Source organism: Cygnus olor, chromosome 5 (assembly GCF_009769625.2).
Source record: "Cygnus olor isolate bCygOlo1 chromosome 5, bCygOlo1.pri.v2, whole genome shotgun sequence".
NCBI lineage: Eukaryota > Metazoa > Chordata > Aves > Anseriformes > Anatidae > Cygnus > Cygnus olor.
In genome coordinates, this window is record NC_049173.1 from 33,020,204 (window position 1) to 33,034,972 (window position 14,769).

A 14,769-nucleotide genomic window follows, 5' to 3' on the forward strand; every position below is an offset into this window, starting at 1 on the left:
GCTCTTTGTCACGTGCCACTCTTTGAGAAGAGCTTCAAAAATTAAGGGGGGAAGAAAAAGAAACAATGAGGAAAAGATGCAAGAAGACAATCTAGATGACCTTGCTTATAAAAAATTAAAAAAAAAAAAATCATCCTACCACTTTCTCCAGAGCATTTAACAATCCTCATTTGGAAGGTTCCAATAATGAGCTCAGAGCTGAACAACCTACATAGACGCCGAGGGAGTTCATTAATTAGACGTGAAACCCAGAAAGCTGAAAGACACCATGAAATTACACAAACGAACAACTTTACACACAGAAAATATGAAGGGATAGATGAGCTATAGTCCATAGGAAAAGGTCTTTAAAATTGATTTGATTTTCAACTCAAACTTCGAGCACAAGAGGGTGTTTGTGACTAGGGTTTGCAAGACAAGAGGTACAGGCAACAGCAAGACTCAGTATTTGAGGAAGACATAGCTATAAATTAATTTTAAAATATCCATGATGTGTAGACACCATGAAGTCTACACCACCTGAGGTCTTACTCACGTTGGCAAAATAATTGGCTGGTTTAGGATCCAGTACTTCTAAAAAAGTCACCAGCAGTACTCTAAGTTGAGCAGCAGCAAGACTATCCTTTTCAGCTAGAACTTTGCAATTACCCATGCAGACAGGCTCATCCAAGAATGATAGCTGCTTAAACCTCAAGTCTTTGATCTATTGTCTCAACTCTCAAGTAATACGGGACACTTCGCTCCTACTTGTAAGCTCAGACCACTGCTAGGCTCAGACAGATGCACTCTCAGAGTTCTCAAGGGAACATTTCAAAGTTTTAATGGAGGTGGCAGCTGCTCTTTATAAGCTGAAGGCAATGACACTTCATTTTTTAAATGAAGGCAGATTCTGATTTATAAATATGAAAATTGAATGTATGCAAAAGCACAACCCTGCTTCTCTTTGCGCATACGCAATTCAGACAGCTGAACTGATCAGTCACCAAACCGAGTTGAAAGTCATTATGCCAAAGAAAAGACCTTGCTTGCCTAACCTCAATCCAGAATGAATCTAAACCTCTATTTTCCAATCCCCTGAATATGAATAGGGACAGAATGAATACGCTGACAGGTCTTTTATTATAGCTAGAGGGTGTAGCAATAATTAAAAACCAAATCTTGTATGTATGCAGCTATGACACTTTCCTGAAGAAATACTCTTACTTTGTCTTTTTGCAAGATTAGGTTGTCAAAATGATATATTTTTTTAAAGTCTGTAAGAAAGCATTACATGGGATTTCCAAGTAAAGGAAGTTCTCCAACCCTCCCTCTACTAGTCTGTGCATATAACCGTATGCAAAACATAGTGGCACAATGTTACAGCCGACGTGTAATACACATAGATAGGGAAATTCAAATTCTCAGTTGCTTTCTTCAGCAACAACTCACTTCTGCAAAGCCAGGATACATAATTAGTAGAGAAATCAGCTCCTGATAAAGTTAGCACAGGCATCATGGCCACACTGCTACAGGAGCCCTAACACCTGTGCATTTAGTACCTCAATTATCAGGTAAAACATACCCTCCGCCTACTTGGTTTTAACTAATTTCTCATTTGATCTTTTCAAGCTCAGAAAAGAGCACATTTCTCACTGAGCACCACAGGCAGCACAAGAAAGTGTGTGAAGTCAAAAGGGATATGAATTATTAAAGAGTCTAAACAACTGAGGTTGAGGTGGGGAAAACAGAGGGAAGGAAAGGTCTGATAACCAAGGAATGACAACATGGGTATTTTAAAACACTCAAAAACGTCTTTTTGAGGCTGAAGCAAATAGTGAAATAGAAAGGCTACAGTGAAGGGACTAGCAAACTTCAGGTAAGGAGTAAAACTCCAAAGCCATATGCAGACCATAAAGCATCTTAGCGCTGGGATAGGGCTCATCTCCTGTGTCCAGAGAAAGGCTTCTCCCACAGACTTTGCACCTTTGCTGTTGTCTGCTCACAAACCTGGAAGGAGAATGCAAACAAAGCTATGTCCTATTATTTCAATTCGAACTGTGGATGTTAAACACAGGCTGTACAGACTCTTGTCTCAGATGGTACTTCATAAAAAATCAACTGTTTGCAAGGTCCCTGTTACAAAAATCTATGAAATGCAAAGAAATTGGCCCAGTTGTGCTTGGGAGCTATTTTCACATAGGTCACCATGGAAGACTTCACAGCTTTGTCTGATTTCCTCCCATAATAGCTTGTTCATCAATACAGAAACTGAAGTAGTACCCAAATACGCAGTCCCAGTGATGTAGGCCTGGGCTGTACCTCAGGACTACTGCTCGGACATCACTAGCACGGATACCTAAGCTCAGCAGCTCATTTTGCTCTGGTCTAGCAGGTCACAAAGTAAGGATTTGCTGCACTGACATCTCCTACCTCTCACTTTGAAACCACAAGCTGGTAGCTGCCCCTGGATGCGGTGATTTTTAAAATAATCACCGTTTGTCACATGCTAAGATCCACCTCCCCCTTTTGTCAGACTCCTGAGGGTTTCCAGACAGCTGCTTAATGCTTGCTTTCTCCAGGGATTTATATTTTCCCATATGCTACTGAGCTGCAAGTTGAACTATTGTGTAGCATCTCACATGCCTGCCAGAAGAAAGAAACGTGAGAGAAACTTGAATTATTGGCTCTTACTCCTTAGGATATATAATAGTTTTTCCTCGTTTTCTTTTACATTTGTCCTGCTCGTTCTTCGTATGAAGTCAGAGCGGCATAAAAACGCTGCTCCCCGAGTCAATGGAGGAGGGAAGCCATCCTGCATTAGGCCAGGCAAATTGCAGCAGTGGGCAGCTCAGCTGGGCCTCTCATCACAGAAGAGCAGTTGTGCGCGGCAGGCAGCTTTACCTGGCATTGCGGAGTGCCCCCGCCAGGCTCCCATCGAGGCAATGAGGACAAAGAAGTACCTGTAATAAGCTCCATTTTCCTGAATTGTTGAGGAGGAGGAGATAGAAAATCATTCCTGTGGCACTTCTGGAAAAACTTGAAGAGGTTATTGCTATGGAAACTGTTCCAGCCAAGCAGGTGCGGAAAAGGGGAGAAGCAGAAAGGAGCGTGGCGCACAGAGAGGCGACTCTTAACACCCTAAATGAGAACTGCGCACCTCAGGCGACACAATCTATTTTGGATAACATCAACAGTTTGCCCTTGGTTTTATATAAACAAAGCCACAGGTAGGGGACAATGAAGTGCAAAACCTGAGGCTGTGCTAGAGAGCCCTACATGCAGCACCATGCTAACAGAAAACAAAGCACACTATACGACAGGAGAAAAAATCTGGTATAGAATAGGACTAGGTAGGTTTTTGGGGGGTTTTGTTTTGCAAAATGAACCACTCAGTGAGGAAAGAAAAAAAATCAGTTAAAAAAGCAAGGTGACAAATAAAAAGCTCTTTTGAAGAGACTTTACCCTACAAATAAACTGTGAGCTCTCACCAACTGCTCTGGGTCATAATAATAGCTATGAAGTCTGTTCCTTTGAACACATATATAGTTTGTATAGTTGTCTATAGTTTCATACGTTTTGTGTATAGTGTGTAGAGTTTCATATTCTTCCTCTACACAAAGAGTGCAGCCCCAAGCGTTCAGTCAGCATTAGTAGGTTTCTGGTATGTGTTTTATAGTTCTTCCTAATTGAGGTTTGTGCCTGACCAAACACACCTACAAACAAATGGAGGCTTTACGTGAAAAGGTAAAGTCATTTCTGGTGCAACGATGTCACTCTGGTGAGCTGAAGGGTTTTAGACGAACACTTTCCTAATGGAGGACAGATTACCCAGGACTGGGGGAGGGTGATGAACTATGGCACTAGAAAGTCTTTGGAGATCTTGATATCTTTAGGAAAATAAAAGCCTGGCCCCTGGGATAGAATTTAACAATGTCCCTTTAAACTTGGCTCGTTTCCTTTTTGGCTGAATGCACATCTGTAATCCCCAAATTCCTGCCACTATCCCCACCAGCTGGTGAAAATGAAACGGGTCCAGCAGAGGAAGTCCGATCCCTGCCAGCACAATTAAAATATGACACTGTGCATGACGCAGCTCCACCACAACATCAAACGATGCGGTGCACTTGGAAATTTGAGAAATGCAAAGCATTTGTTAAACTGTGAGGCACTGATGAGAAATTTTTGCCTTCCTTAGCTGGAGAAAGCTGTTATCCTGCAAAGATAACAGTAAAGGGCTCCCGAGACCTCCTGGGCTGCTAAGGGTTAAGCTCAGCACTGGCAGCACATTTCCACTCAAGTGTCTAAAGCTTCTGCTGGAGGGGAATTTTACAAATAAACTTGCAGGCTTTGCAGATCAATTTTGTACTTGGTTTTATCAGTCCTTCCTCGCAAACAGACCCAACGCCTTTCACGTTCTTTTTCAGACACATTTTAAAGTTTTAGTGCCATTTTTGAAACAATACAGGCCCCTCTATCCCCCCTTTTCCCAGTACTTGAAACCACATATGGAGCTTCAGTGGTATTTGTATTTCCATCAAGAGTATTTAGGAATAAACAGCTATGAAAAACATTACCCTAGGGCTCCAACACTGCAGAGCATGCAGTACAGACCTTCACTGTCTGAATACACAGCGAGCATTTAAATGACAATATTACATTAGAGTGGCGGCTGTAGCCATGTAAGTAATTGTGCATTGTCCCTGCTCATTGATCTGTTTTCACACGTGAACACATACACGTCTGAAAAACTGCTTTAAAAAATCAAACCCCAGACAGTAATAATCTAATAAACTCTAAAGTGAATCAATAGACTACTTAACAGCAGAGAGATAAACTGCATTTAATAAGAGTTGGAAGGGATGGAGGGAAGGCTGTGCAAGTTTCAGCCAGCAAAAGCAGAAGCGTGGACACAGGGCGAGAGATGGGAGCAGAGGGACCAGGCAGCACAGGCAGCAGTGTCCTTCAAGAAAAAACAAACTTCAGTTTACAAAACGCCAGTCTCAGAGCAATAGGAATCAGGATATTCTTGACATAGATCAAATGTAACAGAACCCAGTGAACATCTGAGAAAGGATGACTTTTCAAAGGAGCACTCAGGAGCTCTTAAATTTAGTTTCTGCTAATGCAGGGGATCTCATACGGATGCACAGCTGTCATATACAAACTGGGTCTCATACAACTGTGACCCTGCGGTTCCCTCATGAGAAAGCACCAGGCATTTTTATTCCAAAGTTGTTTCCAGGGACTGGTGGCATTTAAAGATACAGAAATCGAGCCAAGAAAATTTAGTGATGTGCCAAAGTTTAAAAAGAATCAGTAGCAGAGCTAGGAACAGAATTAGTTCCCTTGACTGGAAATCCTGTGCCCTTTTTCTAGCCCTGTTTTCTTGTTGCATTGTGCCTTACAATCTCTAAGATAACAGAAGTGACTTCAGGAGATTACAGATTCGTGTATGCAACACAAGCAGAATACTAACAGGGAAAGTAATGTATGGCAGGACCACCTGTTCAATACCTATCAGGGCATTACAACTTCATCTCATTGTAATGTATCTCTCACTTCCAATTTATGAAACCTCAGCAGTGGTTCACAACTACCCTGCTCCTAGCTGTGCCAGCAAAAATACCAACGCAGGATCCAACTACCTCATTCCCTCTTCTTAGGTCAAATCTGAAGTACCTTAAGCAAATATGGAGAAGCCTAGAAGATCCAAAAAAACCCTTCTCTTTGGCTTATTTCTTCTTAAAACCGGACATCTACGCACACCTACCATAAAAATCACATTGTGGTATTCAGAGATTTCTGATGGATTAGGTTTGTTTTTGTAATTAGCCAACACCTAGCAAGGCACTGCCATTTTGGTTCTCTGTTACAGCTAGCTCTCCCTGCGGGATTTCCTGACGGAGAACCTGAGAGAAGCTTTAAAATGCTTAGAGAACAACTGAGTGGATCCTGAGTGGCTCCATCACCTTCCAGCAGAAGGAACAGATGAAACACCACCCAAAGCACCCTGTTTTGTCAGATAACAAAATCTTCCAGAACTGGCACCTGGCATTCGAGCTCTGATTTTCCTCTCAGCTGGAGAAAACCAGTTCATGGACCTTACCAAGAACCTGTGCTTTGAGTAGCTTTTGGGTTGTGCCCAGTGCCAGGACCCTTCTCACTCACAGTCTCACAACTATGAAATTCTGCCAGTCAAAACAACTCCAACCACACTGCTCCGAGAGGACAATCCTCACGGCTGACATCCACACCCAGGCCCATTAGCTACCTTTGTGGTACCGGGACATTGCCACCCCACAGCGGAGGTATACAAAGCCTCCCACACACAAGCTTTAACCAAGCTTTCTGCAAATTCAAACAGATACAGCACAACAGATTTGAAAAACAAACTTTCTGAATGCAACACTCTTCAATGTAGCTCATCCTTTTCCAGCAAACCTCAGCAGAAGGAAGGAGAAGGGGGAGATGCCTTACCTTACCCACACTGAGGAAAATAAGGCTTTCCAGTGCCTCAGCAGCCTGCTGCAGGAGTTTCTATCATTTCAGAGCAGTGAAAGTTCAGTGAAATAAAATATCTTCTCGCCTCTCACAACCTTCTAGAGATTCCCTAGGACTCAAAAGAAAGTACCATATGGTACCAACCATATTGAAATGCTAGATCACCTCAATAAAGGAGTTTTCTTAAGTTCTAGTCAACCTCAGCAGAGCAAATTAAAAGTGTTAAATAACCTCCAGCACCTGGTGAAGGTCGTGTCTGACTACACAGACACATTGCTCAATGCTGCATCACTACTGAATCACGAAGGATTTTAAGTTGTGATCGTTTCCTTTACCTTTTATCTCTCCCTTCCAAACAACATTTTCGATTTTCTTATCCCCTTTCCAGTGACTGTTACAGGCTGCTGGGAGAAAGAGATGAATGCCATCATCGCTGACACAATACAATGCTACTGGAACCAGAGGCACGCGTAGCATCGTGGCAGTGAGCTGGCAAGGAGAACCAACCACCCTGCCAAGCAGCACGGTCTCTCTGAAGTCTTGCACAAAGCTTTCTCCTCTATCTTCAAGTCACATTTCCCACTGCAACTGTATAACAAACAGATGCGCTGACACTTGCATTCAGGGGATGGGCCACAGACCATGCTGGCTTTCACCCGAGGATATTCTGCATCGTCTACTTCCAAGCATGGAGGGAACATGCCAAGAGCCAGCACTTCTCTCAGCAGAACTAGCACTCCTTCCAGCTAGTGCAGAGGTTCACAGCTGGTTTTATTACCGCTACAGAAGATGAATTAATCAAAGGAAGGTTTTGAAGAAAGAAATAACAGTGGGTTAGAAGAAATAAGAAGGAAGGGAGCAGGGCAGAACATCGTTCTGTTGATGTTGCCGTCGTTGGGTTTTGTTTTGCAAATCCTCAGTTTTCCTTCTTTTAGTCCTAGTCAGAGGCATTGTACACTGAAAGCTGCATTTTGGAGGTACAGCTAGACAGTACGCTGGGAAGAAAAGCTGAGGCATATGAAAGCAAAGAACAAAAACAAGTGGGGGAGAGTGAAGAAACAAGGTTTTAGCTCATTTTGTGCTAGAAAAGATGTCTACTGGCCCTTACAGTTCCTTTGGTTTTATATGGATGAAAAATAACTTTTGTTTTCAGGCAGAGAAAAAAGCAAACAAACCAACCAACCCATGTGGATTTGCAACCACGCTTTTCCTGACCGTCTCGAAAGGCAATCCAAACTCCCAGCTACTTCTTCCCTCACTGGAGCAGATCAGAACCATGCTGCCAAGAAACACAAGTGAAGATTCATCTGTTCTAGGGACTAGCAGATTAAAATCTCCAAAACCAACACTATCATCACATCCGTTCCTTAACAGTGTATTAGAACCAAGATGAACAGTATCATTTTCTTGCTGGAAAGGTCTATGGCTTCCTTTCTCCTTGCCTCCTCTCTGTTCTCATTTGTTTTGGTGGAGGGCACATTTAACGGGAGAAGAGAACAGCCCTGCTCTTTCTCAGTACACACTACAACTTCTTCAGTTATGAAACAAAACTGAAAATCACGACTGCTTCAATGCAACGTAGGACCTAGCATTTCCTCTAAAGTTGTTGGTTGCACGTACTTCTGTCTTGAGAAAGTAAAGTAAATAGACTAACCCAACTGTTGTGGTATGGAGTGAAAAAAAAAAAAAGAAAGCAAACCCAGATACGTAGTTTTTTGGCATAGCAGAAAGCAGCATTTGAGTGCAGTGATTCAGTTCAAAGAGCAGCCCAGTTTTATGTAGGTAATTACAGCACCCAAGCACTAACATAACTCTATCACAACCCATGAATCTCTTCTGTATCCCAACACAGCCAGATAGGAGAAAAAACAAAAGTCAGAGACAGGAGAGACATTTTGTAGCATGTCAGTCTGCAAATCCACAGAGAGGAGATAAAGCTACCCAGTTAATATAAATCAAAGTAAGGAGCTATGCTGACATGTTACAAAGCAGGTTCCCTCAGTCTGGTGATGATGATTGTACCAGAGAATCATAGAGATGCTTTCTAAAAGTTTATTATATAATCCTTCTGCAAGGAATAGCCCCAGACTATACAACGCGGTGCTAGTCAAGTCTCTAAGCAGCAACACGCACACTCATGACTCCAGTCAGCACAGGCTAATAATAAGCACAATTGAGAGAAAAGCAAAGGAATCAGTAAGCAAAGGAGAGGAGAGGCAGAGGATGCCCAGATGACGGAGGAAATGCGTATGGGTTGTTACATAGAAAGAATTAGGGAAGAGGATTGAAAATGACAGGCAAATAATTATTAAAAAAAAAAGCACTGGGACAAGCTCATCACTTACCACTGCAGCAACCCTCATCCTCCCAAACTCAGCTAAAGCAAAGAAAGCAAAAGGAAAGACAAGGCAGCAAAATATTTTTCTGTTACCAGCTACTAAGAATTTTAAAGATACAGCCTAAAAAAACAGAATTAATGAACTCAATTTTTGTTCTGTGCACTGGAACTAAGGATTACCTTAACTCCAAATGCTTAAAAAAATGTAGGTTCATTACCTCCAGGTATTTTCTTCACATGACTGTTTTCATTCCAATTGAAGTTATTCAATAAAATTAATTACATTTGTAATTCAATTAACAAAGAGATACATTTTGTTAAAGCAACCATATAAGAAAAGCCTGGATCCAGTCTCATTGCTCTCTAGCTGGTTAACTTCTCTCCCTTAAATGGGGACATTTTTCAAAACCATTCACAGTCATGAAGAATAAGGGCAGGTCAGCACAGGCCTGGAGTCAGCCAGGGCCACTTCTCAGTAGGTTTTGCTTCAGGTTCCCCTGGTAGCACTGAAATCCCAGGGCAGTTTATTTCCTCACCTCAAAGCAAGCTGTCAGCATAAAGAGCTGTTGTCAAGGGACTGGTGGTCATCCACGGCTCCTTCCTCTCTGCTATATCCACTAATTTTGGTGACCATTTTCATGACCATACTGAGAGCTGACAATAAGTTAATCTGGCTTTAAGACTTTCCTCAGTTCAAAAGCACCGCGTGAGCTAATGCTCCATGCTGTAACAGTGGGTAGCTTTAGAGGGCATCTAGGTTTGCTGCAGAAAAAGGGCAGGGAACAATGTAATGACATGCTTATTTCTGCTTAAAAACCTCTCCCATTTATTGGCCCTGAAGGTCACTGCCAGTCCCTAAGAAGGAGCTGCTTTCTAGCTAGTACAGATTAAGATGAAGCCACGAAAAGAAGGAAAGAAGCATTTCTGTACAGTGAGCAGCTATTTCAATTAGCTTTGTTGACAGGAAATACAGGCACATTTGATCATACATCATTCATGAGGACTTTTTATTTAATAAACACACAGTGTATGTTTTTGGAGGGATTTACAGCTTCTTTCTGTTCACTAACCAGCCATTTACCAGCCTTCCCAAACCAGAAAGCTCCCTAATGTCCCAAGGGGGCACAACACACTTGAAATGAGGCAAGATGGTCGCTGCTCATTTCCAGCTCTGCTATCTTCCTTATCACTTACTTCCAGCTGCAATCCAAAACCTTCACACATAAAATGGAAAGAGTTTTCTCTCTGTCACTTTATGTATATTTTATCCTCTTGAACATAATCATTACCCTTGTAACAAGCATCTGCTTGGCGGTGGCTTCCCAATTCTTCCCAGACCATTTACCTGACAGCTGACTGGAAATCTGGAGACTCCTAACTCTGAGTGAACAGCCCATGTTTTTCACCCCCACACTGAAGCAGAGCTGTGTCATGCCCATGGACAGCATGATTCAGAGCTCAGCCAAGGAGCCTGAAATAAGCTGAGTTTATAGTCTCTTGCTGTTGAAGCGGGCACACACACACACACTGAAGGCGAGTGCACAGGACAACTCAAAACGTCAGACACGTCAGCCATCCGGGGTATTATCAAATGGAAACTGGATCCTTGGATTCAGATAGGTTTGCCTATCAAACACACACCACAGTCCAGTCTATACTGGACAGATAGACTTTTCAAAGTTCCAAGAGCCTCTGTCTGCAGTCCCACTAACATTTAAAGCTAGCATAAGCTGACAGTGGTGCTGGAAGCAATCCTGCCCTTCCCTGCCCTGGCCCCTTCTTATGCCCCTGGGCTGCCCTGGCCAAAACCCCCTACATCAGCTCCCCAGCCAGATTTACCGTAAGGCTGCACAACTCTGCACTGACAAAAGAGGCGAGCGAGGGAACGAATGGCTGGGGGCTGAAACGACTTCTGTCAAGGCAAAGCTGACTGGAGACATTATCTCGCTGGAGTCAAACCACAGCTAAAATATTAAGGGAAGTTTATGAGCCATTTTATCACAGAAAGCAGAAATTCTTTGGGTTATTTCTGAAAGCAGTTGCACCAGCAACTCCTCCTACGAGAAGGTTAGAACCAGTTGCACGTGCGTACCTACATATATAATTGCATACCTATGTGGTAGGCCTAACCAGGCTGGTTTTAGTACAGCCCACAGCTGAGCTTCACCTCCCAAAAACAGAGAATCTGCTTCACAGTTGTCAGGGTATTTACCATAAAAGCCGCGAACAGACGGCAGCAGAGCTGTCCTTAATAAGAAAACATTGTAAACCCGGTTTGCAGTCTGTATGATGTGCTTACTTAAAACAAACAAAACCACAAACCAAAACGCAGAAGCCCAGAACCCAGCGACAACAACAAATAAAACCTGTTCCGTTTCTGATCAAGTAAATCGTCTCCCGAATTTGTGACAAGATAATGCGGCATCTACTGAGAGAACAGCAACCTTATTTACATCCAGACACAATCACAGGCATCAGTAAGAATTTACTTTCAACCAAAAGCCTTCACAGGAATTGCCATCTTTTCCACATTATAATCTGTGCTTTTGTTAACAATTATATTTCATCATAATATGGAAGCCTGAGAATTTCAGAAATTATCTTTCACACAAACAGAAAGCACCACAAAATTCATTCAAGAGCAAAGCTAGTGTTGGCCTGAAGAACCATTATAACTTCCAAAACCAGAAATAATCATCACAAAGCACGTGAAGTCTCAAAAAACGAGAACTTCAGCATGAAAGACAAATTGATATCATTTTGGAAACGGTTGCTGCCCTGCAAACTGAATTCTTGCTAGGAAACAAAAGACCTCGTGACTTATTTCACAAAGACAATGTTTCTAAATGACTCCAGCTGGTTGCTGCAGATAGTAAGAGCAAGCCAAGGCTGCAGGCCAAGTTGCCAAGTGCAAAGTAAGGCAAGGCTGGAGCAGGACTGGTAGCCCACAAGGATGCAAACAGCATCAACAGGAACCTATATGGATCCTGTGACAAAGCCAACTGAGTTTCAGTCCTATGGTCTCCATATGGAAAATATGTCTAATACTGGCAACATCATGCAGAAAATAATTAGAATTGCTTCAATAATTGTTTAATACAATGACAAAGAGACTGTACACTTGTGAATGTCTTTGTAGATGAGCAAGAATATTGGTTGAAGGACAGACAGGCATCATTAAACTCCAATGGCTCCCGAGAAGGGGGTGACGTACCTTCTCTTGGGAGCATTCTTTTGGTGGACTTGGACAATAGGACAGCACGCTGCTAATTAATATAATACAGGGGGCTGGCCAGCTCAGCACACTAGCAGTGGATATTTTCATTTCCAGTTTACCAATCTGAATACAATTCAGACTGGAATCCGGCCAAACCTTTATATTATAAAAAAATAATGTCTTCTGTTCTATGTGGAGTTCGGGCTCTAGACCTAATTCCTCGACAGAGTTACTGAATTTTCATCAACGCAATCGAAAAGGTCATTATTATTTTTGTCCTCACCTATGTCAGATTTTGAGGGATCAAAACAGGCCGTGTAGAATGGAAAATTTCCTTCATTTTTGCCAAACCTTTCTCTCCAGGGAATAATCAACTTTAGTTAAACTCACAATCTCTCACAAGCTCCAAACATACTAAATCCCTTCATAAATCCACCTCAGCCATTTAATCTACTGACAGACCTGCCACAGCCACACTGAAAACTGCTTCTAGGATCTGTGTACCTTATTAGCATGAAAGCTGTAGATGAATGCAAGAGCCTCTCACAAAATGTTCCTTTTCATTCAGCTAGAAAGTAAAAACACCCCGAGCACATGAAAAAGTAAGAAGTAATCCTTGTTAAGAAAACTCCTTAATAAAAAGAAGAAATGGCTCCTTTTATTGATTTCTTTCTTTTCCTCAGTGTACTGGCAAGTGTTCAGTAGTGCAGGGTATTTATTTTCTTTATTTTCATCTCTTTCTTCGGGTCTGACATCCAGGCACTTACCAGATATATGTTGAGGCTCCGCACTGCAAATAGACCCCTTTGTTAAGCAGTATTTTATGGGCCTTGTTTCCAGAGACAGACAATGCTCTGACCTCTTGAATCACAACTCCTTTAGTGAGACAGATTTTCCCACCTACCAAGGACAACCTGAGAACACTGGTGAGAACCCTGGAAGCAGGCACTTGAAACCATAATGTTATTTATGAGAGAGCAAAATAAGGGAAAGATTAAAGAACACTTTGAACTTTGAAATTAACAATGAGTTTGCCATTTAAGTCTGACAGAGCTCAGGGTTGTGCTAAATGATAAATACAACAGTAATGAAAAACTCCCTCCTGTGCCATTCTACATGCTGTTTGCTCTCAGTTCATTTTCATGCATCTCCTTCAAAAAAACACAGAACGACAAAGGATTATTTGAAAGTCAACACAGGTCTTGCAAATTGATTATGTCTATAATCTGAAGCAACTTAATCTTCTATCCATAACATTGCCAATACTTTGGATTTTGTCACAGAGTATGCTATATTAACGTTATGTATAAAGCTTAAGCTCCCAGAGTTACTTGATGAAAGGAGGATCTCATCTGAAGTGTAAGTTAAAAAGACAAGCAGTGTGTGACCATTAAGAATAAAAACATAAATGATTACATTCTTATTTTATTTTATATTTATATATTTTATATATCTATATCTATCTATCTAAAAGTAACAGGTTTGCAATTGTATCATTTCATTATCAGGGAAACCTCAGTATGGCATCTGATGTTCCTGGATCTCATCTCATGGCGAGACTCTGTCCTGTCCACAGATCACAAATGAAGGTATTCAAAGTATAACTGCAATTCTTGTAGGTATATATATATTTTTAATTATTATTAAAAGCTGATCTCTTTTGCCTCAAGCCTTCATTCATACTTCAGGATCAAGAGCACTGCATCATCAGCCAGCTGAAGTGCAATATTATTTTTCAGTCATAAAGTCTACCTCAAAGTGTGTAAAACAGACACTAGGTATTATGACATGGGACAAGATTATGAAACTATTTAATTTCTCCATGTCTGCACTCTAATATTCTGAGTTTTTATATTCTGCTTGAAAAGCATAGATCAACATGTCACAGCACAAGAAAAACTAGAAGTCCCAACTTCAGATAAATCATGATTTTAGAAAATCTGCCAAGGCACAGCTGAAGAATTATCCACAGTACTGAAGACCATATCTGTACGCATATCAGCGTAAAACCTCCACTTTGGATGTATGGTTCATTTGTGCTTTCCACTGGAATTTCAATCTAGTATGAAGAGAAAAGACAAATGGCTAACAATACAGGGTTAACACCAGAGGGTTATTTTATTTCTATAGATGCACGTTAGGCAGAGAGCTACATTATCATCCAAAACTGGTCTACCCAGCTAAACACATCACTTAGTAAGGGTTGATCATGTGAGGAATCCAAATGGGAGGAGCGTCATCTGAAACGGGGCAGGAATTTATAAAATGGTCGTTAACAAATGTAAGGACACTGACTCCACAGACAGCCAGGCTCCCCGATTTAGAAGAGAAACCATTAACAGTTGATGATCCTGGACATTCTCATCAAAAGGATCCACAAGGGAGTCAAGACAGCTAAAACATCTGAGTGTCTGGGTAGTCAGTATTACCTGCAGGGCCAAGGCAGCTGGGGTGTGACATTTCACTTCTCTGATAAATGGCAGATCTGCACCTCAAACACTGCCTAAATGCAAAGAAAGAACAGGTACCTGAACTGCCTTGAAAAGATTAAAATTGTACTGGTAGCACATAAAGGTTCACAAGAGAATATATATATATATATATATATATATATATATATACATTCCATGTTTAAAAAGTTACAAGAGCATCAAATTAAAGTTTTCTAATTCTGGAAGGAAAAATGATTAATTAAAAATAACTGTATCACATGGATCTGAATGTGTCAAGAAAC

At 41.5% G+C, this 14,769-nt stretch overlaps 1 protein-coding gene across 5 annotated transcripts in view; it reads right to left on the minus strand.

The window, feature by feature from the left end:
- LOC121070440 (transmembrane protein 263-like) overlaps positions 1-14,769 on the minus strand; it is a 209,380-nt gene that overhangs the window by 98,244 nt on the left and 96,367 nt on the right. Inside the window, exon 1 of one of the 5 annotated variants that reach the window (XM_040557605.1) lies at positions 14,465-14,531. The exons of the other annotated variants lie outside the window; for them this stretch is intronic. Within the exon in view, the coding sequence (XP_040413539.1) occupies positions 14,465-14,495 (31 nt within the window). The 5' untranslated portion in view covers positions 14,496-14,531. Of the gene's footprint in view, positions 1-14,464; positions 14,532-14,769 lie in introns of those variants that run through there. 5 annotated transcript variants of the gene reach the window in all.